General features: G+C 39.4%; 1 protein-coding gene across 1 annotated transcript in view; it reads right to left on the bottom strand.

Moving 5' to 3' along the window:
* adkb (adenosine kinase b) overlaps positions 1 to 17,212 on the bottom strand; it is a 102,449-nt gene that overhangs the window by 15,328 nt on the left and 69,909 nt on the right. The window contains exon 6 of the mRNA XM_062442789.1: positions 14,931 to 15,101. Within this exon, the coding sequence (XP_062298773.1) occupies positions 14,931 to 15,101 (171 nt within the window). The remainder of the gene's footprint in view (positions 1 to 14,930; positions 15,102 to 17,212) is intronic.

Here is a 17,212-nt window from a genome sequence, read left to right as displayed (position 1 = left end):
AAGTCAGCTATAGACAACCAATTCTTAGAAACACCTCCTCTATTACTCATCAATTCTAGTTACAATTGTAGTTATTAAAGGTTCATGTTGGAAACAGCCCATGTGCTGTTGTACATGTACTATCATGTTTCAAACGTATTGTATTTTTAAGCGTTCTGTGTTTATGGTGGTGTAACCCACATAAAAGTATATGGGCACTAAAGGTTAACTCCTCACAAGTCAGGCTGTTTTGACCCTTAGTGCATCCTGTCAGCTCACCCAGTGAGAGACAGCACCCCTGTTAGCACCAGATCCCATTGATGAGAAAGGGAAGTGTGTGTGAAACTGCAGGGCTAAAAACTTTGCTAGATAAATAAGACAGCACAAGTGCACGGTTATATACCTTGACTATCAGCCCTCTTTCTTGAAGGTTTAGAACGGTTTTGTCATGTATGCCAAATGTGCTGGAATTTGTGTGTTTTTTTTTCTTACTCTGAAGTTCCAGTGAGTTGAATTAGCCTGCACAACTAGCATAGTTCATAGCAAAGTCAATAAATGGTTGCATAATTTAAAGGGATTATCATTTTATGTCATATCAGAGACATAACAATTAAAAGAGCAATGCCTCACTTTACTGATACCAGATTATGTTTGATGGAATTCTGTAAAATTATGAGAAAAGTCCATGCACAATAGGGTTGTGAATAGGGGTCCAATGGATGGATCTTTTTTTTTTATCAGAAAAAAAGAAAGAATGAAATGAAAATGAAAATGAAAATGAAAATGAAAATGCAATCCATTTATTCTGTAAAACACTTTAAGCCCATGGTCCTAAATGAAGAAAAACATTCAAGATGAATACTAAATTGTTAAATTAAAGTGCAATATGAGGCATGATACTTTCTTCCTTTAAAAATGGAAGTGAATGAAAAAATAACCAGCGTTGAGTCAACAAACATTACATGTTTGTAACTTACAAACATGAGTAAAAAAAACTCAGCTTGTTGAAGGAGCCACTGGGGTACGATGCACCACTAACATCATTTAACAGGCTAGACGGAAGAAGGCTAATTAGCTGCTCGCCTACAGCACCTCAACATACCTGCCAATGACACTTCAGACCCGTTAGATGCTGGTTTGGTCGTTGCTCTTCAAAATCCCTGTTAGTGACACGGTGTCTGTCCATGACTTGTAGCTACAGTAGTTTGCAATTAATCCACAGTTCACATACCAACCATGGGGCCCAATCCGAATTTACCATGGATCAACACCCTCCTGTTACACCACTACTTTTGAAATTGACTTTTGAGAAAGTGGATGATGATCTCATTTGAAAAGTAGACTGCTGCATAACCCTTTTTACAGGAGTGACACAACGGATTGGCAGAAAGTTGCCAGATAAGGAATTTTCGATTACATGAGCTCTTCTCAATATTTGTAAACTGTACGAGAAATGTTCAATGCACTGTAAAAAACCTGCCAACTGTTCATTAACCACTTGACCTTTAAATATTTACTCCTCAGAGCTATGGTAAACAAAGTAACATCATAGACTAAACTGAATACAAGTGCTACAATAGAGAGTTGTCTCTTTGAACCCAGTTCTATTAAGTGTATAATAAATGTAACTGTTAATGTATCAAACCAATTATTTGAAGGTGCTGATTTGTTACCAAACCAAGGTTCAATTTATTTTGAATTTATATCTATCCAATCAATTTAATTTTAATGGAAGGGTAAGTTTCCTTCAACTTCATGTCAATAAGGTATGTAAGGAAGTAGGATAAAGGTATGTGATTATCTGAAGTATAATAAGGATTGCTATGCTCCACTCCAGTAATTCTTACAAATAACTGGATATCGGTAGTATACTCCTACAGTACCCTATATACATTTTCCTGAGTTGTTACAATTATATAGCCTTTATTTTATAATAAGCTGAAGCAGTGGTTACATTGGTACATACTGTTACATCGTATTATCATGTTTATTTTATGATCCTTACGTCAGAAGCAAACTTTTTTTTTTAGTCCAATGTAACAATCATGTCTTTAAATGTTTTTTCTATGTTTCAATGTACTTATTCCATAAAATATCATGTTTTAGTTAGTAACACTATGGAACATATGGTACATGTTTGTCTTTATTGCATGGGAAAGGAAACCATCAATTTTGATGAAAGGATGTGGTAAGGGGTTTGTAATACCATGGGATAAAACCTTGCTTTCTTTTACAGTACAGTTTCAGGTTACTTACTCTGTAAATTGTAATGTCCTACTGAGTAACGATTTGGAGATACATGGTAAAAGTTTGTGTTGATTGCATGGAAAAGAGAATAACCATTTACAAAAGTATGATATTTTAAGAACATGGTAATACCATGGAAACAAGGCTTCCTTTTACAGTACACTTTCAGCTTACTTACTAAGTAAATTGGAGTAAAAATTGGTGCAACCATGAACAATAACTATATAATGAACATTAATTTATTGGAAATTACTATCTTAAATTATAGATAGTACATAATTAAACTTGAGCTTTTTAAATCTACTTTTCTTCCATTAATAAATGAACATACATAATGTTATGTAATGTAAAAAACATAATAAAAATCCAATCCTTCTGTTAAATTATCTAATGTTGCTACAATGAGGTTATCATTAAATTAAAACTTTAACATGCAAATGTATAATGGCCAAAAATAATTCCGGGCCTTGTCACTTCAGTTCACTACTCTGCATCTTTTTCCATGGTAGATAAGAACACCTGAAAGAAATTACATTAATACAATTAGAGAGGTAGCTCTCATAATAAAATATTCTTAGCAACAAACCAAGGCAAGCATATAGTTTTTTTTTTTCTTTGTATAACAAGTTGTTGAGCATATGTCACAGCAGGAGTAAGAGTTGGGGGGGAAAAATCCAATTTCAGTGTTTTCCAAAGAATCTAAATCAAAGAGTAAACTTCAGTGCTAAGGTTAATAAAAGTTGATAAGCTGAAAAACGTAACTCCCCTAGGCCATTCAGAAAATAGTCATTTGCTTGACCGTGTTAGCCTGAGCTGATGCTGAGGCAGAAATTGAATCGTATTTGACATTGTGTGTGTGTGTGGGGGGGGCTTACACTGAGGAGGGTATAGCCCTGACAAGCTATTTACAACAACACCCCTGTTTTCTTTTTCCTGTCTGATTGACATTTCAATAAGAGCTTGCTTTAAAGACATGAGTATTAAGACAAGAAGCATTTCAAGGCAGTACTGATTTTCAATCATGTAGAAAATACGTCTTCTTAACTGGCTTATTGGTCAAACTGTGCAAACTAGCAGAGAACAAATTATCAGGTCTGCATGGATCAGTTGGAAATGACAAATTACTTAGTATGGAAACCTTTAAAACTAAACTGTGCATGACTGGGTCATGACATCTCAAATAATTCAGCCAATTATCACTACTTACACATATATATAACAATGGCATATGACATGTTTTCCTCATTCGATGCATGTGAGCGTAAGACATCACTGAGGCAAGTCAGACAGCTTTCATAAATGGCCAGTAAAAACAACATCTGGCATTCAACTCAAGCGTTTCCAGCCAGATTACTGCAGCATACATTACAGGGTGGTGGGTGGGGTTGAAAATGAATAACTAATCAAGGCGATGGCATCAGTGGGGATTGTCAGTTCCCTTGATGTGGCCTCTGGGTCACAAATACAACTTCTGGATGTCAGGACGTCAGCCCGCAGCGTCAGTCCAGGTGCTGCTGAACAGGAAGCCGCCACCTCAAAGATATGTGAGCCGATAACAACCACAGGTGATTATTAATATGATCATGCAAGCTGATAACACCTCACTCATGCCGGCTAGAAGGAAGGTGGCCTGCCTGTTACTGTGCAGGACAGATTAGGAGGAATAAATCACCTGTACCAAGCCCTCCTGAAGCTCCCATGAGAATGCAGCAATCCTGCTCAAGCATGACAGGCCGCAAACATTAAGGTAAACACACAACAGCAACAACACACTCCAGAGAAGAAGGAGTCGTTTTTATTGCCTCTGGGAATTTACTCAACAACAATTGATGGCATTTCACTTAAGTTTTTAATCTAGCCATTAAATGGCATGTTTAATTTATACCTAGTAATTTTCTTACATTTAGTTGTGATTGTGCAGGTTAAGAAGTCAAGTCAGTTTTCGTGTTACTGGCAGATTAACACCTGCAATGCACAGTTGTAGCCCTTCTCCAGCTCCAGGCTTTCCTCCAACTCCCTGATGCATTACCTAGAATTTGACTTGTTATCTTCATTTCTCTAATATCTTGAAGCAAAGTTGTGAGAAAGCAGTTACAAGAAACACCTGCTACAATAGCAAGTGAGATTTTTTAAAACAACTCTATTATTTCCCCCCAACTTCATACAACTCTGTACACTATTCACCAGATGGTGTATTGTTGTGAGATAGAGCATTTACATTTACAATACCTATTGCAGTGTGTAAGATGTTATTTCCATTGCATTCAAATCTCTTTGCTCACCTCAGGCTATGTTTGTTATATAATGCACTGCTGTAAACTACAATGCCGCTCTTGCTTTTCAGTAGTCCCCAATTCATGTCTATTAATATTAAGTATCTGCAGACCTGATGTAAATTCTCAATATTTATTTAAATTACATGTTAACTCTTTGCAGATTGTTTCTTACATAATACAACTACACAATGCACACATAGCAATTCAAAAGTGTTTAACAGCTTAACAGCTCTGCATTAAGAAAAAATAGCCTGCATCACAGGTTTCTCTTAATGTTTTTCTATTATATTTTGTATTGTGTCCTATCTTATCTGTGGTGAGGAGAGTGTCAGTGTGGATGTGTTATGCTAGGATTTGGCCTCTGTTAAGATAAAGCAAGAACAACATATTTCAGCTCATTTGCAGTTTTCAGCTGATGGCAACACTTTGGAGATTTGTGTTCACCTGCGCCTTTTATTCTATTCGCTGTTATATCATTAATTGAACCTACTGGCTGTGTGTGTGTGTGTGTGTGTGTGTGTGTGTGTGTGTGTGTGTGTGTGGTCTGCGGTTAAGTCAATTGCAATGCTGTGTGGCTGCAGTATTTTAAGGGAATATGATGGGGCATTTTAGAAACCAAATGAATTGGAAATGGATTGGGCTGTATGACCATATTTAAAATTTAAATCTTGTAAACGACTAAAACTTTTTGACTTCACACATAGGGGATGTGTTGCGTAAAAATGAATGGCTCTGAAGTTTTATTAGTGTTAAAGTACAGCAGTTCATTAGATATTACTGCAGATTTGAAATGGCCTCTGGATAAGTGCATTATGTAAAATTATGTATTATGTAAAACAGAACCAGAATCAAGGAAAAACAAACCAAGATGATTTGGTTGTACACTTCCCTTTAAATCAATTTCTGATAATATTTGTCCAAACTTTAAAGCAATTGCAGGTTTGACCTATGTGACCAATTTCAACAGTGCCCTTGCCTGCCAGTCCATTACACACCTCTAGCAACAGCCTGTGCTACCATCTATCTCAGTCTGCGTACAAGGGCAGGAGAGAAGTCTCTTAGCAAGCCCGCAGGGACGGCTGCAGCACCTACAGCACAGGTCCAAAGGTTAAACAATCGGAAACATGTGCAGTACATAAATATCTCTGTTGATAGTGATCTCAGAATGTGAAAGCAGGGTTTGCATAAGGGGCTCAGAACAGAGGATGTAACCTCAGATAGCACGGGAGGGAACAGGCAGGCGTTTAGTCGGTCTGGTGGGGCTAATGGAAGCAGTGGCAGTGGCAGTAGCAGCTTTGTGCTGGGAGGAGTTAGTTATCAGCCTGATGGCCTTATCAGCACTAAGGGCCTCTATCACACATCTCACCTCTGGGCTCTAACAAGGGGTCAGTGCACAACGTCAGACTACCAGAGACTGGGTATCTCTCAAGGAACGACAGTGGATGAAGGAAAAATGGTGGATGAACTGGTCAGATCAAGAAGCAGACCTAATGCAACAGCTTTTAGCTAATTCTTACAACTCACTGAACCTCAATTTGCAGCTGAATTTAGAATTTAAAGATTTTTGGTTACATTTACCACATAAAGTCAACATTAGTCCCAGCTTATATCATTAATCTTTTATCTCTCTAAGTAATAGTATTGACTCAATAGCTACTGTCTCTTTGACTTGATGATGGAGTCAAAAGGTAATAAAGCAAATGCAGTTAAAACCCCTAACTTTGGAACAACTTACCTGAGGAAATACAAGGTGCTAACACAATTGAGAACCCATTTTGTTCTCAAGCAAAGTTTTACTTTTGCTCCAGTAAGACTTATTGATTATATGCTTTTTTGTTGGTTTAGGCCCACCCAAGTTACTTTTTCAGGATCCACTGTGTAATGATAAAAGCAATTTTGGTTCCAGCTTTTCGGGGCACATTTTTTAGGGTTGATAATTCCATTTGTCTTAAAATTTAAGTGATAGGATACGACTGGGGAGCAAGAGCAAGTTAGTTAATTGTTCAGCACTCAAGGACTTTAAACCCACTGAGGGCGTTTGTGCTATACACCTTGGGCTCTGAAACCCTTTAAAAAAAAAATCAGACATGGGATCCAATAGTGCATGGATGTACTAATATCGGAGTTGTAACAATGCAGAATATTTCACATGTGAGATTTATGTATTTGTATTTTTCCTTCTCTCTGGTTTCAATTACGTAGAGAAAGTGCATGTAGGAATGTTCCAGACACCTTTAAGACTGTAACAAGATAAGAATCTCTTAACTCTTTGACACTGTGTTTGCCATGTCGGTTTCCTGTAAATCAAATCTGATCCAAACACACCTACACACTCATGATGAAGCAAGTTAGGTTACTTTCGGTTAGATCTTTATCAATGATTAATAACTGCTACAGATTGTTGCTTATTTAGTCACAAATATTTAACATTATAGACAAGTACAAGATTTGAAGTTGAGTTTTCGGATACTCTTAATTGCCTCTGATTTTTGCAATTTTGCTGTCATGCTTGAAGTCTCATTTGATTATTCCTTTATTTTCTTTCTTGTTTTCTATGTCAACTTTGCCTCAAATAATGACCTGTGAATCATGCGATGATTATGATTAGACATTTATTTTTCCACTCTGGATAAAAAGTCTTTTCCTAAACGTGTGCTGCCAAAACTTTAGATGAGGTTAAACCCAACTTCCTTGCAGTCTATCAGTTTCTTGCAGCTTATTATCCAGTAAATTCAACAGACATTTGGTTGCAGGCTCTGCAAACAAAGGTCAAGAAAGCTAACAGCTTTTTTCTGCACTCAACTGTTGAGAACAGTGACCATGCCCTCCTGTGTATAATAAACATATGAGCATTTGGCCTGCTCTATTTACCTCCTAATGAGAAATAAAGATCTGCTCTGCAGGAGCTTGCATGCTTCAGACAATGAAAAACCCAGGGAGGAAAAAAAGCCCTCAGAATAATTCAAACCATTTGTGTGCACAAGGGACAGGGAGCTTTGTCTGAATAAATTGGCCATACAAAAATCAGAATCAGAATCACATTTATTGGCCAAGTATGTTAACACACACAAGGAATTTGATTCTGGCCGTTGGTGTCTCTCAAGCAATACAGAGAATATACAGACAATGTCTACATTATTTACAGAAAATATGCAAGACACAAGCAAGATACAGATTATATAAAGGACAAACAACATACAGAAAGTGCAAGTGTATGTAGTAGTGCATACAACAATAGTGCATGTATGGGAATTCAATTGTAATGTACAGTATGTGAATTGAGATGATGTCCAATGTATTATCTGTTGATGTGGCATAAGGCTAAATCTTTTCAAATGTACTGTGTGCACATAGCTAACATGTGATGGATGGTACAAGGATAGCAAAATAACCACATGGCTGTTTAAGGAGGAAATACTTGGCATGATGAGGTAAAAAGACCCACAATAAATGAGAAAACAATAATTTCATTCAATTCAAGTAGAAGCAATGGGCAGATAGTGTTGAACGGCATTTCTAAAATAAATCCATAGGTTCCATTAGCCATGGCATGAGGCAAATGAATTTGGTTTTAAGTGTGGGCAAATTAAGCTTGTTGGTTGTGTCTGTCATTTTCTTATCCACAATTTTCTAACCATGAGGACAGGGGAGTCCTCCAATTGACACTGGAAAACATGACTGTATTGCTTGGACTGTGGGAATACAATCATGAGTAGACAAAGGCCAGTCCTCCCGCCAACTCTGTGTGGATAAGAGGATTGGAGATGGGGGGAGAGCAACCAGCCAAACTCCAAGCAGCGGTGATTTGGGAGGAGGACAGGCATGAGGATTGTAAGGGTATCTGGGAAGCACGCCTGTGTTCAAACTTCTGCACGTCCCTCCAGCAACAAGCTGATATCCTGCACTCTCTCCTGCTGTGACAGAAATACACTGGCCTCAGCGCCAGCAGAACGTGGGCACTATTGATCTGCTCCCAGCGCAATATCTCCTCTTACATCCATAATTATTCTCCTTCAGAGGACTCCATCGTGTGACCTGGCTGCCCGACTGGCTGGCTTTCTATCCGCCTCCTTGTTAAAGATGCTCTATGGTCTCACATTTCACGTTGGACTGCCAAAGACCCCCCTCTCTTAACCCCGGCATTTTCGAATATTTCATGGTTCAATCCCAGGGTTGGGGAAGGCGGCTTCGGCACAGCACAATTACAGTGGTTAGTCGGACTCCTCTGGTGGAGCCATGCTGGCTCCTAAAGTACCATGACTCGCAAACAGACAGGCCAGGAAAAACAGCGGAATGTTGGAGAGATCATTCTTCTGTACTGAACCGTTTCTTTGCCTGTACAGTAAATGCTCAGGAAAAAGCTGATGGTTTTATTGTAGGAGTTCACTATTTTGTATTGACACTATGTGATCTTCAAAGTGGTTCCCAACCATTTGTCTTTTGGCTTTTTAAAGTGACACTGATTTTTTTAAGACAAAATAACACAATTTTCCTCTTACAAATGAAGAGTTGAATTAAAAGCAATGCAATGCACCCTGGCTCAGTTCAATACACTTTTGCTACTTTGGCCTCACCAATAGATTATAGTTACCACTGTCGGCTAATATTAAGCTTTGGATAGATATTACTACACAACTGATATTAGTTATCTATATTATATATTAGCACATTAGTCAAAGATAAAAATTTCAATTGTAACATTTTAAAAGTAAATACTTCACAAGGAAACTTGTCTCCTTTTGGTCGCCCAGATGTTTTAAGAGAAGTGGACATCATGTTCCAAGATAGCACCTCATTCATTTCAATAAAAATTGCTCACTGGGCGCATATGTCAAAAAGTTTTCTCTGTTTTGGACTCATAGATCAAATGCATCACACTCCTTCTCTGGCAGAGCCAGCTGACTCTCAACAGATGGCACAAACATAATTTACTAATATGGATCCTCCAGACTTAATGGCTCAAATTCTCAGTGTACAAATGGAGTGTTTGTGATGCTCAGAAATATATATTAGTTATTTCACAGCTGTTTCTTCTGTGATGATTGTGTAAGCGAGAAAGTCTTTGGGCCAGCGGGCATTGACTTGCAATTTTGGCTATGGCCACAAGTGCTCAGCCTCACTCTCAGCCAGGTCAACTGATTACAATGTAATTAACACAATGGAGTCGAATGTCTTTAGGAAAATAAAGACACATAATGCAATGTGCCATTATCCTGTAACCACACACCCTATGACCACAGAGAGAGTTGTTCAGTAAAAGTTACACTGTCTCCCTTTAAAGCCAAGCAATGATTACTTGCAACACCTCAGAGGTTTTATATGTCAGTGAGTTGTGAGCCTTTAAATTAAAAGGGATATTTCCTTCTTCGATGGTTTTTTATTTGAATAGTTTTAGCCATGCTAGTAGCATGGCTCAGTAGATGGGTTGGATGGTTAGTACACACTTTGATGTTTCCTCCAACACCATTATCTGGTCAAAACATAAGTTTGTCCACTACTTTGGATGATGACTGAATACGGACTAAGTAATGACATTCCCATAAGTATACTTTGTGTTTAGTGTCAATTAGCTAATTTTAACAGGCTAACATGACAAACATGCATGTTAGCATTGCCATTGTGAGCATACTGGCATGTTAATGTTAGCATTTAGCAAAGTCCTGCAGTGCAGTACAGCCTCATTGAGCTGCTAGCATAGCTGTAGATTCTTTTGCATATTTTATACCAAAACAAAAAACAAAATAAGAGAGAAGTCAGAAAAAATAAACTGTGTAGCAGAGTTTGTTTTTCTTATTTCAAGTCTTTTTAAATCTTCCATATTTGGAGACCTGATTCAGAGGTTGGAACCACTGATCTAAGATTAAAAAACACACACTCACAAACAAAAATAAAACAAGGCAGCTTTTGCATTTAGCAAATCATCACAGCTAATGTGCACTATGACTCATCAAGCAACTCACTGACTGTACGTCACACTGAAGGTCAATGTACTCTGTGCTCTGAATGGAAGGCATGTGACTCATCACAGAAATAGCACATTCAATTAAAATTCAGTTGTGAAAGACACAAAGGAGAGCAGCAGCTAATACTTCATGTCTTTTCCTCCAATGACACATTGTGATTGTTCCGCTTCACCGGCTTTAGAGATGGTTCTGTGTTCATCCTCCCAGTTGGCCTGTGGGGCCTTGTGAATAAACACATGGAGGTTAATGTCTCATGTTCTTCCCCGTTCTCTGCAGACAGCTCTGACAGGAGGAGAGAGAGAAGAGCCTAAAAGGAAAGCTGTTTCGGTAATACGCTAATCTGGCTCTCACATCTCTTTGTTTTAGGCAGTGAGACGGGATATTTTCCCCAAGCTACCGTTGAGAAGCACATCTCCAGTCCGCTGTGGGTGAGCTGTCAAGGGGAAATTCTTTCTCCTATTCTTTTTTTTTTTTTTTTTTTGCGAGAACACCCCTCATACCCTAAGGGGTCTTTAGTGAACTTGCCATCACCCACACATACTGACAGCAGAGAGCATGCACTTCCACGGTCCCGTACACGTCACTGAGGCGATAAACAGCCACGGGCCTCGCCACAGAGATAAGGCTTCCAAGCAGTCTATCAAACAAACAAAGCCAGATGACGAATCTGGAGAGATGTTAAGAAATGACGCCATATTGCCCATGTATCTCCTCCGCCTGCCTTTTTTTCCATGCGCACAAACACACAGACACACATATATACTTGTACAACCACTTCAGCCTGTCCTGGAAAAATCATTAGAGCCCCAACCACCCCACACACACACTGCATGCAGATGGAGAAAAATAGGGCTGAGAGCCAAAACGCCTGAGGGGCTTTTCATGACAATAACCTTCTGTAGAGCTGCTTGTATCCCTCCACCTAGATCATGGAGAGGTGCTGAGGGATGGATGGGAAAATAAGCGAGATAACCATACAAAATATTAGGCGAGGAACATTCACACAAACTACAGAGGAGGAAGAAATCCGTGTCATTTTGCGCTCATGGCCTGGAGAGATGGCTGGCTAAATGCTCTTTTAAAACAGCTTGAACATTGAAATGATGATAGCCCCTTTTGCCTCAGCAAAGCACATTAATACATAGCCGAATGCCATTTCCACTTTTGTTAAATGGCTCACCTATTGAGTATTCAATTACAATGGCTGTCTCTCGTTTGGAAGACGAGACTGGGACCCATATAAATAAGCTCCCTGTGAGTGTGGAGCTGCAGAATGCATTGGGCAGTAAAGGAAGCCATGTGGAGCTCCTGTATGGGGGTGGTATATAATGTTAAATGGCAGAGGAGTGAAGAGGTTGTTGGGTATTGGCTGTGGGGCAAAAAAACTGAGCTCCTCATCTGCGGTATCGTTTTATTAAGGAAGCACATTTTTAAACCATTTGCACAGATAAAAAAAAAAAGAGCTCAAGCACATGAAATGATCTAAATTAAGAAAGCTATGAGTCCTGGCTTAAAAAAACATCAGTCAGGGTGATTAATTCAGTCTTGATTAATCGTTCCATTTGTCTATGATATGTCTTAAATTCCACAATACAAATCCGACGGTAATGGTCCAATCCTTACCCCCATTGTGTGGTTTATCTCTTATGCTCAAATAGCAAAAGCAAATTGTGGCTAATTTTATCGGTGAATCCACTGGCATGTGGTTTTTCCAGCGGTAATGATTCCCTCATTCGGGCCTAATTAACTGCAGCCATTAAATGGAGGGAAATGTAATGCCCTGGGTTCCATGTCAGGTAGTCAGAGGAGGACAGCACAGGAGGACTCAATTAGGCCTGCACTGTTCCCAGGTTATCACACGACATGTTTGCCAATTAAGTGAAGTAGCGTCTGATGTCTATGTGCCTCCGTCGGCACCATCTCAGAGGCCCTGGCAATGCAGAAACAGCGTCGCTCGCCTCTCCACCTCCCTGCCAGTGAGGGAACAGACACTACACTATGCCCCAAAAAGGCAGTAATTACAGGATGGATGGGAGACTATTATATAAGTACGAAGCTGCCGATAGGCCAGGCAGGGCCTGCTGATGCCAGGTTTCAAACAAGTACCAGCAGGATCGAGTTACAGCAGAATTACCCAGGGTAGACTCAGTCAGAAACACAGACACATTTCAACATCAGTAGCAAGCAAAAACAAGAGAAGAAACAAAGGCTATTGACATTTTTTGGAGTCTGTGGTGTTGCCCGACTTTTTTGGAATGTCAAACGATCAAAATAGAATTGTGATCTGACTGAAATAAGACCCCAGTCATGACAAATAATGCAACACTCGATTCTCAAGAACTTTAATCTTGCCCAAAAGTACTATTAGTCATTTTCAAAACATCATATTTTACAACTGCTTTAAACATATTCCCCAAGTCTGCGTAGCTCTGTATCATGAGTCAGTAACTGTGGGAGAGAAAGACAGAGACAGGCAGACACATTAGCCTTCCCTTATGGCACATTCTACAAGGCTATAGGAGTCAGTCTGCATGATCCTGACTGTCACTGACTTGTTATGAAAGCATTGCGGGCTTAGGCTGATCCATCACTTTGGGGGGTGGAAGTTGGGGCGAGAGGACGGCCAGGGGGATGGGGCGAGCGTGGGCGAGGCAGCCCTGTTGCCTGTCACTCACCATGCACCACTGCATGACCGCCAACCTTGTCTGGCCTGTGCACAATGGGAGGTCTGGGACTTGACTGTATAAGCAGTCATTCCCTGCTTCCCTCCTCCCAGCAGCCAACAAGCAAGGGGGAAGGCCAAAAGGAGTCAAAACACTCTGGACAGGCATTAGTCCTATATAGACCCTGGAAGACCTCACTGCTTGAGGCGGCTGAGTGGTGTATATCTGCTCTGTTTTACACTGAATCCCTTATTTTGGCCCGGTTCAATTCCGGAGAGCAAGCCCTGACAGAGTCTCCAAAAGATAATCTCCTTCAACAAACATACATTGCAATTATCCAGTCATTAAACTGTAATGACTGGAGGTGTGAGCAAACTTCTTAAGCAAACACTTACAGTACCACCCACCCGAAAATACATAACGCTTGCAAAATGTACACCGTGGTTAAGGAGACAGAATCGTTCCTCACAGCAATTAGGGAGCGAGAGAGGTGCATATGTAAAAGGGAGGGAGAGGAAAGAAAAGAGGAAAAAGCTGAAGTCAGCAACAGCAATAAATCCTCTAATGCTGAGCAGTTTTTTCCAGTTCTGTCCTGGTCTGTGGACCCCATCTCTAACCCAAAGAAAGGGCTCTGTTTAGTAGCTTTAGCAGTGGGGAGGCGAGTTCAGTCCAGTGATCATACACTCCTCTGCTCCCCTCCCCAAAGGTGCAGTTTGTCCAGGCGGTGCCTCCGAGTCAAGCTCAGCTGGCCTGTTAGAGGATACTTCCCAGCAGCACCACGGTCTGTGACCACAGCTTGACCCCCGACCAGCTACTCACTTCAACAGAGCCAAGACGAAAAAAATCAATGGATCAACTGGCATGAAATAGTGACAGGATTGAGATGAATGATTACTGGGCTAATTCTTATTCATCTCTTTATGGGGCAGTGATAAGTGAGAAGTTAAATGGATATTGAGGAGATTCATTTTGTTTTAATCAAGGTGAGAGGATATAGTGTTAAATTGTAAAGCACTCAGGGAACACTTCCTTCTACAAAGGCTGCACAATCTTTCAAATTAGTTATTTCAATAATAGAAAATATTCATTAATGTCTAATTTGCATCTAATTCTGGATATTAATAGACAAATATGCATGTTCTATGAAGATTCATTGCAGGTTACACTCATCATGTTTCAGTAGCACCACATAAAATATGTAAATGAGTTGTTTCAGTTTAAATCAAATAAGTTAAGTCTTCAAGAATTATGAGAAAGGTGGTGTTAGGTACCACATTTGTTAAAGATTGGTTGAAATTAGCATGACAGATGAAAAATATGCCTACAGCCACGCTAGCAGCTCAGTAGGTCTTTGAGCTAAATGCTAGCATGCTAGCAACTGAAATGCTAAAATGTTTAGCTTAGTTTAGTGTGGTAGGTATTTTCTTCAAAGTACTGGATGAATTGAAATTTGATGACAGTCAGGAGACCACCAAAGTCATCGAATTCATTCTGTTTAAATATGTTTATGTTTGAATATTTAGCCTAACGAACCATCGGTGGTTTAGAAAAAAGCGCATAACGAAGTCTAGACAGATTCTCGTGTGATGTTGTGATCTCGCGAATCCAGCTGCGTTGTAAGGTAAATATTTCAGGTTTTCAAAATAACTAAAAATAACAAAAAAAGGCAAATGACTGAAAATATAACCTCTTATGTGTAAATAAATAAGTGTACAAAAAATCCCTAATGTACTGTATATCTAGAGCAGAACAATGTGGTAGCAAACAGAATATCTATCCTTCACATGTGTCGTTTCACTTACCGTCTCGTTGCCAAATAAGATGTCGACATAGGGCATGACCTTCATCAAGGGCTCTTTAAAGAACTGGCTGATGAAAGGTGCTGAGAGGTTCATGCAGAAGATTTTGTTGTTATCGGAAGCGTGCTTCGCCACCTTGAGGACTGACTCCGGGGACACTGTCAGGAAAAACCCCTGAAAACGAGACAATAATATTTACTTACATCATACTTTCAGCAGTTTGACAGACTTCAAGTGAACCAAACAAAATAATGTGTATAACACCACTGTACAAGCAGCTTTATCTGTTTTTTGACAGCTGAACATATGCCAGAATGGACTGAACTGCAGGCTCCTATGGACTGAAACACGTTAAACTGCTAATTTGTGGGTTTTAGATTCTGACAAGGAAATTTTAGGGTGACAAGGCATGGTATTATTGAAATAACACAGAAGCAAAGGAGGAGAAAAAAACAGCAGTGGTGCTCAAACATTTGTCTGAAATGGTTTCTTAGAACACACACAGTGTAACAAAGAAGAGGAAAAAGGGCAGGAAAAAAATCCATCCAGGACAAAGCCTATGGCTGGGCTCCAAGGCTCGTACTGGAGGAAGCAACATGCACGTATCCGATGATAGGGCGAACAAAAGTCTTGTCTGGACTCTCCTTACTTGGAAACAAGAGAGGCAGGTCCACTCATTGTGTGAATGAATACAAATCAGGTAAGAAAACACCTTTGTGTTTCAGGTGGAAACCTGAAGCGAGACTCTCCTGCAAGCCACACAAAAACACTCCTCCTTTGATACTGATCTTCTTAACCTTGTTTTTCAGCAACAAGCTGCTCTGTAAAACCACTGTGTCACAATAGGGGCAAAAAGGGGAAGAGAGGAAAGGAAAGTTTCAGCTCAGTGATACATTTAATCTGACTGAAAAGCTTCTATTGTGGGCTACAGTGCAGGTCTCATTTAAGCACTATGACATTTGCAGCAACGAACGAGTGACCTCCATGAAAAAGAAAAAGGTAAGGGATAATAATGATGAATAGAGGGTGACTGAGGTGTCAATCAAATGTACAAGGTATAATAATGCAGCCGTGCTAAGCAGGGAAACTCTTTATTACACATTGATGGTGTCACTCATTCTTTGGGCAGACATTCTCATTCCTTTACAGTGCTGCATGTCCTGTGGTTTTTTTGGAAAGAAGTCTTTAAGTTAAGGGCCAGGTTAGCACCTGTGGCTGCTGTGTCACGGTACCATCTGTTGAAGACTAAAAAGTTGTTTTCAATGGATCTGAGAGCACAAAAGAAACTCACTCTGGGCTAATGGCCCATCACTGACCCTGACATTTTTCTTTTGCAGTGTGCCAACGTGTCAGAGGAAGGGGAGATTGTTTTCTGACACAAATGGTCTTTTTTTGGTAGTTGAAAATAAACTGTCATGGTTACCGTAATGTTAACACTGATCAAAGGCCGGCGGCTTGATCAAATATCCTGAAGGGGTGGTGAACTTTAAAAAGCCATGCCACAGCTTCTCTAATCACACACTGGCTCTGTGTAATTTACTTCTAACCTCACTACCACTGCCAGTGCATTCACATTAAATCACTCAAAACTCAGACCTGAAATACATTAACTGATTCCTGAATGAATATCCATGCCATACTAAAACACACTGATTTATTTCTCATTTGAGCAGTCAAATCCATTTTGATTTGATGCACTTCATTTATAGATCTGAAAAACATGCTGCATCCAGTCCATGTACAGTGAGAATACTCTCAAAATGCTAAATTTAACAAAGGCACAGAAAAAAAACCATTGAAAATCAAATTACACAATAATCTTTAAAGCCCATCATCAGTACAAAGCTGTGTTTCTTCCAGAAATTAATTAGTCATTAGTCACAAAATGATACATTTTGATGCATTTTATCAAGTGATCAATTTAGCTACGAGGCACCACAATGAGTTGTGACTAAACAATAGTCACACTCTTTAAATAAATATAATGTGCTGTGTGAAATAGAGCCTCTGCACTTTTTTCTCTGAGGGCTAATGTCTAATTTCATAAAAGTATATTAATCTTTATGATGTTAGGCCCAACTTCCCCATAAAAACTTTGCAAACCAACCCAAAAAACATTTGCGAGAGTCAAATGAAAATGCTTAAATACAACAATTACAAACATCTAATTGATGTTTCAAAGAGCCTGACGTCTGCAGTATATTTGTGTGTTGTATGTTTTTTTGTAGCCTATCACCACCATCATTAAAAACATTTTGTGTTTCTGTGTTTGAAGTCAAAGTAAT

Source organism: Scomber scombrus, chromosome 21 (assembly GCF_963691925.1).
Source record: "Scomber scombrus chromosome 21, fScoSco1.1, whole genome shotgun sequence".
Lineage (NCBI taxonomy): Eukaryota > Metazoa > Chordata > Actinopteri > Scombriformes > Scombridae > Scomber > Scomber scombrus.
Note: the sequence above shows the minus strand (reverse complement) of the source record. Positions and strands in the feature narration are given on the sequence as shown.